The sequence below is a fragment of the Mobula hypostoma genome, chromosome 1 (assembly GCF_963921235.1).
Source record: "Mobula hypostoma chromosome 1, sMobHyp1.1, whole genome shotgun sequence".
Taxonomy (NCBI): domain Eukaryota; kingdom Metazoa; phylum Chordata; class Chondrichthyes; order Myliobatiformes; family Myliobatidae; genus Mobula; species Mobula hypostoma.
Window position 1 is genome coordinate 39,122,015 of NC_086097.1, and position 14,542 is coordinate 39,136,556.

Consider the following 14,542-nt stretch of genomic DNA (forward strand, 5'->3'; position numbering starts at 1 on the left):
AATTCCTTCGGCCTCCATGCAATCTTGCTCACTGGCTGCTTTATCACGGATGGTACAAGGAACCAAATGGGCTTTGTAAATCTTGGGTGTGGCATTTTCATTTAACACTATTTTACTCTTGGTATGTTTGAGTTTTCCAATGACACCCTTGAACACCGTTGTGGCATCATTCAGTACCTTTCTTAATTCACTTTCAGTTGACTTTCTTGCAGGGGACGTGGCATGCAAATTGTGGATGGATCTCCAATCAAGTTATAGTTGTCTCAGTCACTCACAGCCCCACCATGCTGGCCCTCCTGTTTTACTACATACAAGCTCAAAGTGGCTTGTAGGTTGTTGTGTTTCACTGTTACAAATGTCATTCCCACAGGAGTTATCTTTTTTTTCAGTATAAGTTCTTAGCTGAATATCTGCAGGCTTTAGTTAAGTATTTTTGAAATGTCATTCAGACTCATTCTGTGGAATGACTGACACAGCCAAGCCAGTGTCCAATTCCATTTTAATTAATTTGCGGTTCACTTCTGACGTAAGCTATATTGCTTGTCTATTGTTTGCTTTCACATTGTAAATCTAAAGGCTATCCAGTTCTGTGTCACTCTCATCATTATCAAAATTTTCATCAGCAATATGCAGATTAGCGCTCTTCTTGAAACTGCAACTTGAATGTTTATCTTTTTTCTCTTCCCTGTGAAGTGTGCCCAACATGCTCTTTTATGCATCCTACTTTGTTGCATTATTTGCAAGTTTCACCTATAAACCCACATTAGTCTGGTATATGTGAAATCTTGCCACAACAGAAATACAATTTGTTCAGCCAGGCAGGTTTCTTTTTAAACATTGCAGTTTTGTTCACACTCACTTCCATTCCTGACTGCAACTCAATTGTGTTTCTGTCCACTGTTTCCATTGATACAGCTATTTCAACTGCTCTTTTAAATGTGAGTTGTGCTTCAGGTAGGAGCTTTCTTGTAAGATTCCACAAACTAAGTGATCTCTCAATGCATCATTAAGCACAACACTGAACTGACATTCCTCAGATAATCTCTTCAATTCAGTCACATAAGCTGAAATGGACTTCCCTTCCTTTTGATTCCGCTTATGAAATCAAAAGTTCTGCAATCAACAATGATTTTCATTCTAAGTGTTCCTGCATTACTTTCATGATATTAGCAAAGCTCATTTCAGTTGGTTTGGTTGGTGCAGTGAAATCTCTAAGCAAACTCCTATGTTCTCTGATTAATTACACTGAGTAACACTGGCATTTGTTATGCATTGCCTATTTCATTTGTTTCAAAATACTGCTCAGTTGTCTCAATATACATATTCCATTTACGTGTTGTTCAATTGAACACATCTATCTTTACAATGTAGCCAGCTATTACTGTTTTTCCTTGTTTTATTTATTATTATTATTATTATTATCAGCCAGTACTCACGGTTTATGAATCCATGAATTTCATCCATTTTCTGCCTTTTTTCTAGCTCAACCATCTCTCTCTCCTTCTTCTGAAGAGACACATGCTGTGCTGCTTTTTAAAAAAACTCAAACATCTCGCTGTGCTTCTGAAGAAAAATGTGCTGTGGTTCAACAGGTAGGTAGTTGTCTTGGATTCATTTTAAAACTTACTCATTACCACTGTTATGTTTTGTAACTCCAAAACAAAAGTAATTAAAAGACAAACAGAGCTGGGAATAATGTGTCTACTTCGTTCTTACTTTGGTGAGGCACACACTTATGATGTGGTAGAATCGTGACGTATGAAATTTACATAATTTTACCTATAACTCACAAAGAATTATGTAAATAAACAAAGAATGCTTAATCAAACAACATATTCACAATATTATTCAAATATTACTGACATATTAAGTACATATTAGCAGACAGTGGGTTAAAAATTCATGAAAATCGAGGCAGCAGTCTGGACAGTTGCAGGATGTTCTGCATTGTTTCACTTACTGTGAAGAGGTTTGCAGCATATTGAAGCTTATGAAAGTATGTGCTTGGCTCACTTTTAATCATTTTGTATATATAGTTTAAGAGCAGAGAGATTAAATTATTTAGAATTCATCAAAAAAGTTATAAGTCAACATGAATAAAGACTACTAATTTACTATTTATGACAGCTTACTATAGTTTACTGATATCATTTACTGACAAAATAGTCCCAGTGGCTGGTAACTATGAAATGTTGGACGAAACCTCATCTATGATAGATGTCTATAATATGTTATGCTATTAGAAAACTAATTCTACAGGGAACAGGTATAGAGACACACTAATCTATTTTTTATTAATTACTGTCAACAGATCTTTCCTGAATTTATATGAACATTTGTTTTTATTTGAAGTGATAATTACTTAATTTCAGCTGATTTGTCAACAAAAAATATGAAAATAAAGAAATCTACAAATAAACAGGATATGTTTTCCTGGATATTTTGCTGTTTTCTAATCGGAACATTAATTACAGATGGATGCCTTAGAATTCTTCACTACACTGATGCAGGATTGTGCATTCTGGGAGAGCAAGTTTGACTTGATCTCTTAAGATCAGGAGCTCTAATTACGTTAGAAGAGAAGAACCACCTTGTCTAAAATTAATAAGCGTAATCTGTATTATCAGCATTTTTTGGACCAATTTCGGCACATGCAGGGATTTATAACTTTCTTCCCGTATTCTCCATTGTCCTGTATTTTATGTTGCACATTATCCTCAAAGAACTTGCTAGCTTCTACCTTTGTTATACCCTTCTGACTTTGTATGTTTCGGACAGAGAGTATCACTTCACAGAAGATGTTGTGCAGAATAGGCTCATTAGACCAGTTTAATTTTTAATATATTTCTGTATGTATCTTGGATTTTTGAATGTATTTTGGATCTTGAAAACCATCAGTTTTTTTTCCCAAAACTCAAATCTTGCTTTCACTATGAGTTGCTTGTATCACTTCTTCCCAATGTTCTCTATTGAAATATTTGCTTAACTTTTAGTTTTCTTTTCTGTTTGGCTTAACGTTCTTATACATATGGCCAGGAAGTGTGGTGTAGAATCATTCTCATTCAATGTAGTTACTTCTGCTGTTGTGACAAATTAATGTGTTTTTACAGCTATTGGTAGATCGCCTGTGTATTCTCACCAATTTATGAAATTAATGATGAAATAATTATCAAGATTATTAGATTTATCATTTTAAGCTCTAAAATTGAAGAATAGCCTGAATTATTCTAGATACATGTTAGATTCAAGGAGAGCGTTTCTTTGATGGATCTTTTATTCTTCCAAGAAAGAGGATGTTGTTTGTATTCTCTTCATAGATGATGAGGAGGAATGGTCTATTGAACCTGATTGAAGAATGAGAGGACAATGGAACAATTTTTACGTCAGTGACTGCAGCTGCTTCAGTGGCCTTTTCATCGATGTCCAGCGCTGCCTTATGAGTAACCTGATGAAATGAAATTTTAAAAATAAGTTACATTTCCTATGGTGAAAATGTGTTGTAACTTAAGATGTGATTTGATTTTGCTGGCTTAAGCCCTTCTCTGATGTTTAGAAAAGGTTTGACATGCAAAGCAATTAGTAATGTGTAGTAATATAACTTCGTAAAAGAGGCCTTTTAGCTCATAATGCAATCTGCCATATTCCCTGCTTCTCATAAACTTTCTTGGTCTGCTTTTTTTCCCCCGTGTTTGGTTGGGAATTTCTCAGTGCATTTCCATTTTGACCGACTTAACATTGATGAGTTTTTGTCAAGATAGACCTGGGTAATTTCTGAAATATTTAATTATGTTTCCTCTATGAAGGCACATTAACCTAAACTATTCCCATGTTCCAACAAACCTCAGCATAAGTGAAACTCTCATAATGTTGATCTTCACTCGCCATGATATTAGCCTGAAATGTCTATGAAAGTGTAAGCATTTCTGCATGAAACTATTAACATTGACATACATTATGTAAGTTTTGTATAATTTATGTTAATTCAAGTTTATACTCTGTGTATGTATTTCCATGACAACAATAAACTTGTACTTGTACCTTTATCTCTACAGTCAAAACTAGGTACTCCTGCTCAGAGACCCTGCCCATGAGATGGATGTTATGGGTAGGAGTCCACACAGCTGGTTGCTGCTGTTATTTTGATGGCATTCTGATGCTAGACTTTAATGGAGTGTGAAGTTGTATAGTTCTGCAGCAATAATGCTGGGGCACATTCAACTACTGCTTTGGTGCAGAAGAGCAACTGCAAGAGACAGAGGTAAGGTAGGCTAGTTACACATCAAATCAAGGTGAGTGTATCGTCTTATAGACTAGGTACACATGTGCAGTGAAAAGCTCACTTGCGGCAGCATCAAATGCGCGTAGCATCAGATACACCACATTCACAGGATAAGACCATAAGATATAGGAGCAGAAGCAGGCCATTTGGCCCATTGAGTCTGCTCCACCATTCAAACAAGGGCTGATCCAATTCTTCCGGTCATCCCCATACCCTTTGATGCCCTGGCTAATCAAGAACCTGCCTATCTCTGCCATAAATGCACCCAATGACTTGGCCTCCACAGCTGCTCGTGGCAACCCTCTGACTAAAGTAATTTTCCGCATCTCTGTTCTAAGTGGAAGTCCTTCAATCCTGAAGTCGTGCCCTCTTGTCCTAGACTCCCCTACCATGGGAAATAACTTTGCCATATCTAATCTGTTCAGGCCTTTTAACATTTGGAATGTTTCTATGAGATCCCCCCCACATTCTCTTTAACTCCCCCCTCATTCTCCTGAACTCCAGGGAATACAGCCCAAGAGCTGCCAGACGTTCCTCATACGGTAACCCTTTCATTCCTGGAATCATTCTCGTGAATCTTCTCTGAACCCTCTCCAATGTTAGTATATCCTTTCTAAAATAAGGAACCCAAAACTGCACACAAGGCTCCAAGTATTGCCAACTGATTAAACAGAAAAGCATAAAGTAAATATGAATTACATTGGAAACAATCCCAAAGTCCATTGTTGTGCAAAGTGGTTATCATGTTGCCAGACTAGGTAGTACTTAGGGTTGTACAAGTTGGTTCAAGAACTCAGTGATCAACGAGAAGTAGCTGTGCGCCTCAGGCTCTGTACCTTCTGCCTGATGGTAGCTGTCAGAAGAGGGCACGGCCTGGATGGTGGGGTTCTTTGATGTTAGATGTTGCTTTCTTATATTTTTGATGGCGGGAAGGATATACCCATGATGTATGTATACTACTCTCTGCAGCTTGTACATCAAATTGCCATACCAGACCATAATGCAACCGTTTTGGACACTTTTAGCAGTGAATCTGTTGAGGTTTGTTAGAGCATTTGGTGACATGCTGAACCACGTAAACTTTCTCAGAAACTGGTGTGCCTTCCTTGTGATTTCATCAGTGTGCTGGCTTTGATTTAATTGAGCTAATTTAAATAGATTTAATTACTAATAGTTCTTTAAGTTTTTGGATACATTTGCATGTTTATGTATGGCACCAACCTACACAGTCAGCCTCTTTAAGGAAACACCAGGTCAATATATTATTGACTTTCTACTAATTCTGCCATAACAGGAAATAACTTTTCCTATTCCCCATTGAAATCCCTTAGAATTCAGTGGGTGGTGAACCTTGTATTCTCCATCATAAAGGTCTATAGAATCTAAGCGTAACTTGATTCAAAGTACGTATATGTCACTATATATACAGTTTTAATGTAACTAATATCTCCTAATCTATTTTCAACCAAGTTGAAAATAGATGCCTTCAAGTGCAGTCGCTGCAGCCGAGACTGTCACTCCCGTGTGGGCCTCTACAGCCACAACAGACGCTGCTCTAACACAGACTGAAGCAAGACCTTCCAGGCGCAGATCCATGGTCTTGCGAGACTAATGGATGCCACCATGTAACATCACTGGAACTACAACATCTCAAGTGTCTCCTCATTGGTCATCTTGCAGCAGCCCATCAAGTGAGGCAATACCTTTCCCAGAATAAGAAGATAGGGTCAATGATTGACTCTCCTATTGGTTTGGCCAGGGTGTGTTTGGCAGAATTTTTCTACCAGGTATGGTCTTTTTAATCAGTTGGCTATTGGGTCACAGCAATAGTGTTCCCACTGTTCGGAAGGAGGCTCGTAATTAACTTAACACATCATCTTTGCAGAATTTCTTTTGAGTGTGTAGCACTTAATTATTAGGTTCTCCTCCCATCTCTTTGTTTCCTTAATCTTTCCTTTGATCTTGCACTTTTATAATGAAAGATGCTAATGTAGGGAAAGTACACATATTGCGGATGTGCAATGAGATAGTTTGATTGGAAATACACGGTGTATGCCTCATCTTTTGAAAATGTACCCCAAGAGTATCAGTGCTATGACTCTGTCTATGATATGAATTCCTTTTCAACAATAAGACACTTAAAACAGGGAAAAAATAATCTATAGATCACTTGTAAGTTCCCCTCCCAGCCACAAACCATTTAGAATTTAAAACACACGCAAAGTGCTGGAGGAACTCAGCAGGTCAGGCAGCATTCATAGAAATGAATAACCAGTCAACGTTTCAGGCTGAGACCCTTCATCAGGACTGAGTTGAATTGGCTCTAGCTGGGTTGAATAAATCTAATTAAACATACAAAGTTCTGACAGGTTTAGACATACTGGAGATGGGGAGAAGGTGGTGGGTCTCGGAGGCAGATTCTCAGTTTCTAGAACAAGAGATTTAGGACTGAGATACACAGTTCTTCACTCAGAGGATGGTGTACCTGTGAAATACTGTACCACAGAGTGTTATAGAGGCCAAGTCACTCCATTTTTTTAAGAATATTGAAAAAAATTCTAGACTCATGAGTGCTATAGGGAGAGAACAGGAATTTTGTATTGAGATTGATGATTAGCCATGATTATACTTAGCGGCTCTTGCTCCTGTATTTTGGACAGCTGTGCACAGGGCATTAGTCCAGATGAGCCAACAAGTTATTGACGCTTCTGGCTGAAAGAGGGTCTCGGCCTGAAATGTCTTCTGTTCATTTCCGTTCATAGATGTTTCCTGACCTGCTGAGTTCTTCCAGCATTTTGCCCGTGTTGCTCAAGATGTCCAGCATCTGCAGAACTCCTGTATCTCTTCTTCTTTTCTTTGCAAACGTTAGCCTTCCTAATAATGCTCGCACGCAAGGAATGAATGAAAAGAAAACTGAGACAGGAGCCAGAAGCATTGATAACTTTTTGGCTCATTTGGACTGCTGCCCAGTACAGTGCTGTCCAGAAATACAAACTGAAGTCATCACTGGGGCACCTCTAGTAGCAGCGGTGTCACATTGTGTATTTCTTACACCTCAATGGTGTATGCTTAAAATAGCAGCCCTTTAATATACTGGAGTCAAAATAGAGCTATGCTCAAGTTTGGAGTTTATATTTAGCACTTCCTTCTCTAAATCTCACTCTTTTGGGCAGATTAAAGAGAGACTTAATTTTTTTAAAAATCTCGAATAGCTCAATAGGTTTATCATCAGTAACTGAAATAGCAACACTCTGAATTAACAGGCAGCTTTATATCCCTTCAAATGCTGAGATTGACCAGTAGCTCTCAGTTACAACAATATCTTCTATTGACCAACAGCTCCCTGTCATTGCAATGTCCTGAAATGGTAAGCGACTCCTCGTCCCTCCATTGCCCTGAATAATTAGGCAGCATCCAGTCCTTGCAGTTTCGGAAACAGACGGGCAGTTTGAAATGCCCCGGAACTAACAAGTAGCTCCCAGTTTCTCAAAAATGCCATCAGATTTAAGACAGTTTCCCGGGACCAGCGATTTCCAGAACTGAATTAATAACAAACCCCAAATTCCACCTGGGTAGCCTACAACCCAATGGTATGAAAGCTGAACTTTCTAATTTCAGATAATCCTTAACCAATAATCTCTCCCCTCCCCTCTCACCCCTCCTCTCTCTCTCTCTTCTCTCTTCTCTCTTCTTTCTCTTTCTCCTTCTGATCCACCCTTACTCCTCCCACTACAGTTCCCTATCCCATCCACAGCACCCCCGCTCATCACTCATTTTCATTCCACTCATGGTTTCATCCACCTGCCGCCCCCATCTGAATGCATCTGCCCAGTACTCACTTATCACCTTCTTTTCAGATTCCAGCACTTGTAGCCTTTGTGTCCCTGCTCATCACCATCCAGCTAATGTCTCCACATTTACCCACCCCCTCCTTTTTCCTCCCCATCTACTTCCACCTGTAATCCATCGGCCTCTGTCTCCCAACTCTACCCCGCTGCCTTCCCCACTCAATTTCATCTACCCATCATTCCTCACCGCTCCACACCAATCACCTATTGGCCCAGTCTTACCCCATTCTCCCACTCATCCTTTTACTATCTTCTGTTCACACTCTTGGGCTTAATGCAGAGACCTGATTTGAAACATCAATAGTTGCTTTCCCCTGCAGATGCGACTCAACCCACTGAAATGCTCCAGCAATTTGCTTTTTGCCCCAGAATTGACAGTACCGTATTGTTGCCTTTCATTGTTTATTCCTGAAGTTAATCCACTCAGATCATTTTTCCCCAAGGCCAAGAAGCGCTCTGCTTGACTTCAATTGTTCAACACTGAAATGGAACAAAATATCAGGATAAAACAAATCCAACAACTTACCTTTGAAACTCTCATATTTTCATTTTCACTTATTCCAAGCAGATTGGCATTGGGTGTAAATAAATCTCTTATACCCATTTCCGTGAGAGTATGTTCCAATTCATACAACTCTGACAATGATAGTTTTGGAAAGAAGATCCTTTGGCGTTCCCTGTTCCACAAAATATCGAACAAGGGAGAAAGAAAACATACATTATTTTCTATCAAACTGCAGTTTTACAGGTATGATAAATTAAACTGACTTTTGGGAATTAGTTTTTAATTACTTGTTGTTAGACAATTTTTGACGCCACTCTTCAAATTTTTCTCTGGAAAGATTTTGTTCCACATATTCTAGTTGTGCTTCTGCTGGCAGGATGGCAATCATGGACGCATTTCCAAAATAAGGAAGTTTGATTACAATGCTGGAAAGTTCATAGTCGTTTATCTTATTTAACTGACTCTCCTGGAACATCAGTTGAATCTTTACCTTTGTGGTTTTATTTACATTAAAAATTGCTTCTTGAGTATGCGCTGTATCAAATGGTTCCTTCCATTTTCCTGTCAGACATAAATAAAACAGAGTTCTCAGTGACTGATCCGAAAAGCATGAGAGTTTTCTTTTTGAGGGAAGCAACAGAAAGGCAATTATTGACCAATGTTCCTGACCTCAGTGGTTGGGAAGATGTTGGAGTCAATTGTTAAGCATGAGGTTATCGAGTACTCGGTGACACAGGACAAGATAGGACAAAGTCAGCATGGTTTCCTTAAGGGAAAATCTTGCCTGACGAACCTATTAGAATTCTTTGAGGAGATTACAAGTAGTATAGATAAAGGGGATGTACTGGATGTTGTATATTTGGATTTTCAGAAGGCCTTTGATGAGATGATGTACATGAAGCTGCTTACTAAGTTAATAGCCAATGGTATTACAGGAAAGTTACAAACATGGTTAGAATATTGGTTGATTAGTAGGAGACAGTGAATGAGAATAAGAGGATCCTTTTCTGGTTGACTACCAGTGACTAGTGGTGTTCTGCAGAGGTTGGTGTTGGGACCACTTCTCTTTATGCTGTATATCAATGATTTAGGTGATGGAACAGATAGCTTTGTTGCCAGGTTTGCAAATGATAAGAAGATTGGTGGAGGGACATGTAGAGTTGAGGAAATAGGAAGGCTGCAGAAAGACTTAGACAGATTAGGAGATCTGACATTGTGCAATGACCTGGTTGTTGATAGAAAATGGAATAGGATTGGACTCTATCATGGCTCCATTTGTTGGAAAAGATGTCAAGAATTAAAAGGTAGAACTGTAATGGTTAGTAATTTATGCTGTTTGTACATTAGCTCAAGTTTGATTGTTACACAGCATATGCATGGCTGAAAGGATTTGCGTGGGAGAGAGGCATTTCGATTGACCATCTCTTGCATCTTTTATTGGGGGAATTAAGGAACTACTCCTTTAAGAATGGCTTGGCTGAACTTGGGCTGGATCTATTATACTTGCAAGTTGAATAATAAGTATTGTAGTCAGGATGGGGGTGGGAAAGGTGAGAAGGTAGAGTTTCAAAGAAAAAAGTCGAAAGCCGATTTAGGAATTTGGTTATTAAAGGGGCATAATAGTAAAGGGATGTAAAGTATTTAACCCACATCTTTAGTAATAGAAGAGTGACCCTGCCAGTTAGGTGTGGGGCAGTCAGGGTCTGACTCAGCAATAGTTGGGTGTATTAAGGGAAGACAGGAGGATGAATACTGGGCCCTGGTGGAGGACTTTGTTAAATGGTGCAAGCTGAATCATCAGCTCAAAATCAGTAAGACAAAGAAGATGGTGATGGACTTTAGGAAGACTAAGCCTGCACTGTTCCCTGTTACTATTGATAGTGAGGATGTGGATGTGGTGAGGAGCTCAAGTACCTGGGGTGCACCTGGGTGACAGACTTGAGTGGAGCACCAAAACAAAGGCTGTGTACAAGAAGGGCCAGAGTTGCCTCTAACACACTGGAGGCTGTGGTAGAACATAGGACCCTATGGAAAATCCTGGCAATTCTGGACAATGTTTCTCACCCTCTGTATGCCACCTTGGCTGAACAAAGGAGTACTTTTTGTAATCGACTAAGACATATATGCTGCTGCAAAGAGTGCAGTATGAGGTCATTCTTACCCTCATCCTTTAAGCTCTATAATGAGTCAACCTATAGCTGGGAAGTGATGACCCCCTTCCTATTCGATTGTTTGAGTTAGCTTATTTTTCATTCTTTCTACTTCTCTTCTAATATTTATATCTGGGCACTTGTAATGCTACTTTGACACTGTAGTTTCCTTTGGGATCAATAAAGTATCTATCTATTTATCCAACTATCAATCACTCCATGGTTGGAATTATTGAGCAGATTTTGTTGCCTGAAATTTCTGTATCAAATTTCTAATAAAATTATTTATAATGGTTATATTGTAATGTAAAAGAACTTCTGAAAGTATAGTTAACAAATGGCATGTATAATATTAAAATACTATATTTGACTTACCTTTAAAAAAGATGTAGTTAATAAGCAATAGTTTAGTTGAAGGGTTAATTGTGGAAAACATCTCTTTAATTTTCCCCTTTGTCTTCTTTTTAAGGTAATCATTCAATTGTTGTCTGGCATTCTGAGGATCATCCTTAAAATCTAAGGTAAAGACTTCTGCATTGTAAAACTTCTTGGTTTCATTTATAAACCTTGGTAATACATCAAATCCCTTTTGAATATGAAGAGAGTTTCCTATAAGCAACTGCATCTCTCTGTTTTCTGCAGTCAGGGCCTGTAGGAGTTGCTGGTATCCTCTGCTCATTTGTATTATTCGTTCCTGTGTTATATTTTTAAAGTGAAGTACCTTTAAAAGCTGTTTTTGAGTTGCCGACCTGGTTCCCAGAGACAGCATGGCTAAAGCCGTGGAAATGCTCAAAGGTGAGAGGAGGATATTTGAGGAGCTCCGGTTAGCAACTTCCTTATAGAGACTGAAAGCAAAATCGACATTTGCTGAAGAAACTTCACCATGTCCCTGAATATTTTCTTCATAATTCTCATGACGTTTCTTCTTTACTGTAGAAGCTCCTGTCCCAGTTAATAAGGTAATGATTAACGGCAAAATCACTAATGGCATCATAGTTTTCTCCAGTTGATTCCTATTTCAAATAAAAGGAAATTTGATTATTTTAATATATTTTCTTCTGCCTTCTTTGTAAATTATATTTCTTGGATTGTGTTTAAATTATATTTCTTAGATTATGTTATGAAATTTGTCATTTTGCATCAGTAGTACAGTGCAAAAAATACATTACAATAAGAAATATAAAAAGTAGTGCATAAAGAGAACAACATAGTGATATAGTGCTTATGGTTCATTGATAGTTCAGAAATCTGATGGCAGAGGGGAAGATGCTGTTCCTGAAACATTGACTGTGTGTCTTCAGGTACCCATACCTCTCTCCCGATGGTATTAATCAGAAGATAGCATGCTGTGGATGGTGAGGTTCTTAATGCCATTGTTAACCTGCCTTGTGGCTAAAGTGATCTCATTCATCTTGGCATTGGTTTAAGTGGGTGGGTAGGTGGTGAGCAATGGTTGAAGTGTTCCTAGCGGCTAGTGTGCTCTGCCCATGAGTGGTCTCATCTTAATCTCCATTTTAATCATTTTGTCAAAAAATACACTGTTTTATTTTAATTTATTGTTTCAATATATTGATACCATTTAGAAGTAACTAACAAGGGCCTTTGACAGCACAAGGTCTCAAAAGGCCATCGTGACATTTCAGGGGTAGAGTTTCAGGATCCACCATCTGAGGCCCAGTTGCTGCTCACAGATCATTCCATTATTCCATTGAAGGAAAGCCCTCAAGATTTTCAAGGGAACCACATGGCTGCTAAAAGTAAGTGGATTTGCAGGACATGCAGGAATGGAGTATTCAAGCAAGGGCTAGAGCAAGTATGATCCAGACCACCAACATCATGCAAATTAGCAGGCTACTGAGGTGAGGAAGAGATGCTTTGTGAAATGTGATTCACCACAAATTGCTGAGTAACTTATAATTCAAAATCAGCATTTTATTCTGATTCTTCAGTGGATCTCAAATTCTATTAGATTCCTTCCACATTCACCCTTTACCTCTTCCACCTATTCTCTCCCAGCTTCTCACTTCATCCCCCTCATCTATCACCTGCCAGTTTGAACTCCTTCCCCTCCCCTCCCACATCTTCTTATTCCAGCTTCTTTCCCCTTATGATAAAGGATCATTATTTCCCTCCATAGATGTTGTCTGAATTGTTGAGTTCTTCCAGCATTTTATATGTGTTGTTCAAGATTTCCAGCATCTGCAGAATCTCTTGTGTTTATAAACAGTAAATGTATTATTCTAAAAGGGTTATAAATGTGAATGCGCAGGCAATCAGTTACTTTTTCAAAAAGGGAACATGTACAAATATATGATTTTAATCTTTAAGATTGTGAAATGCTTTAGAATATTTTGAAACATCAGAATTTAAATTTAACTCTTGTTTTCTTACTTCACTGACTTAGTCAACTTTCATTATTTATCTTTCTCTGCCTAATTTAACATTGAAGCCTTGTGCTCTAATCACCTTTCATTTATTGCTACACTACCTCTCAATACTTAAATCCCACTCAAATACATCCTTAGTTGTGATTCACCGTCTAGAATTTCCCCATTGTCTATACTGTACATTGGCAATTGGATTTCCAGCAATTCTATCAGTAACACAGTCTGTTGCTCTGTTTGAGTAACACCTAGCCCAATTAGTAAGATTCTGTACTCCACGGTTGCAAAGGATGCAGAATTACCATGTTCTATCTCAGTCTTCATACTGTACATCCTAAAAGTGTGGGTCCTAAACTTACTCTGTTCAACTGGATGCAGGATACATTCAATCTCCATTACTTCCCCAGTAAGCTGTGAAACAAAAACTACAAAGTGGGAAAAAAACACCCTTAGTCGTAAGATCCAATTCAATATCTCAGTGCAACCTAACATCAAACCACCGATGACATACTCACACAAACACACACCATTTTTCACACGATGGCATTCATTTTTCTCCCATTGCATGATAAATTCAATTAAACAAATAGTTGGGGCAGAGTATGATGACAACCCTATTCGCCATCCTGTAGTTTTGCAGCTCATGGTATCATTTTTGGAATTTCTTTAAACTGTTTCTGCTCATGATTATCAAATCATGAACACTTGCTTTGGACAATTTTTTTGCATACCTGAAATATCGCCTTCTGTTTAGTGAAGTAAATAAGCACAAATTCTTGCATAGATTGATTAAAAATGATTTTTGAATGATTAGCTCTAAACTGAGCGAATCAATGATTATGATTCCCAATAATATGAACAATATTCATTTTAAAGCTGTTCAAAAATAACTCTTCATAACTTCTTGAAATAAACCACTGCTCAACAAAATATTTTACTGATACTTTACCAATAGTTTCCAGGTCCACCTTTTAGCTATTCTTCTCAGAGCCAATGTGGTATTTGTGATTTCTCGCTCTCTTGTTTTTAATTTAAATATATAAACAGTTGTGAAATAGTTAGACTTTAGGGTCTTGGTAGGGAGGTCACTGATAGAAAGTCAACAGTAATGTTATTTACTTGATACACATGCCTAGTTTGCAAAACCTCTTTTTTTCTATTAATTATTAATGTTTAACTTTGTTATTTAAATGGAATCACATTGCTGAACTTTTGGAAAAGAATTACGATAATTTATTTCTTACATTGGAAAATATTTTGTTTTAATCGCGTATAATTTTTTTGTTAGAAAATCTTAATCAGAAAATTCTTCAAGTTTTTTAAAGACTGGTCAAGGAGGTTCAATTGCTTGGCATTCCGGATGAGGTAGTAAATTG

General features: G+C 38.0%; 1 protein-coding gene across 1 annotated transcript; it reads right to left on the reverse strand.

Annotated features, from left to right (window-relative positions):
* Positions 1-1,693: 1,693 nt before the first annotated feature.
* On the reverse strand, positions 1,694-14,253 carry LOC134345804 (serpin A3-3-like). The gene is made up of 5 exons (XM_063047058.1): positions 14,116-14,253; positions 11,158-11,795; positions 8,920-9,193; positions 8,654-8,804; positions 1,694-3,445 (listed from the first exon to the last, which is right to left on the reverse strand). The coding sequence occupies exons 2-5, from the start codon at positions 11,774-11,776 to the stop codon at positions 3,245-3,247; spliced, it is 1,245 nt and encodes a 414-aa protein (XP_062903128.1). The 5' UTR covers positions 11,777-11,795; positions 14,116-14,253; the 3' UTR covers positions 1,694-3,244.
* Between the last annotated feature and the right edge of the window lie 289 nt (positions 14,254-14,542).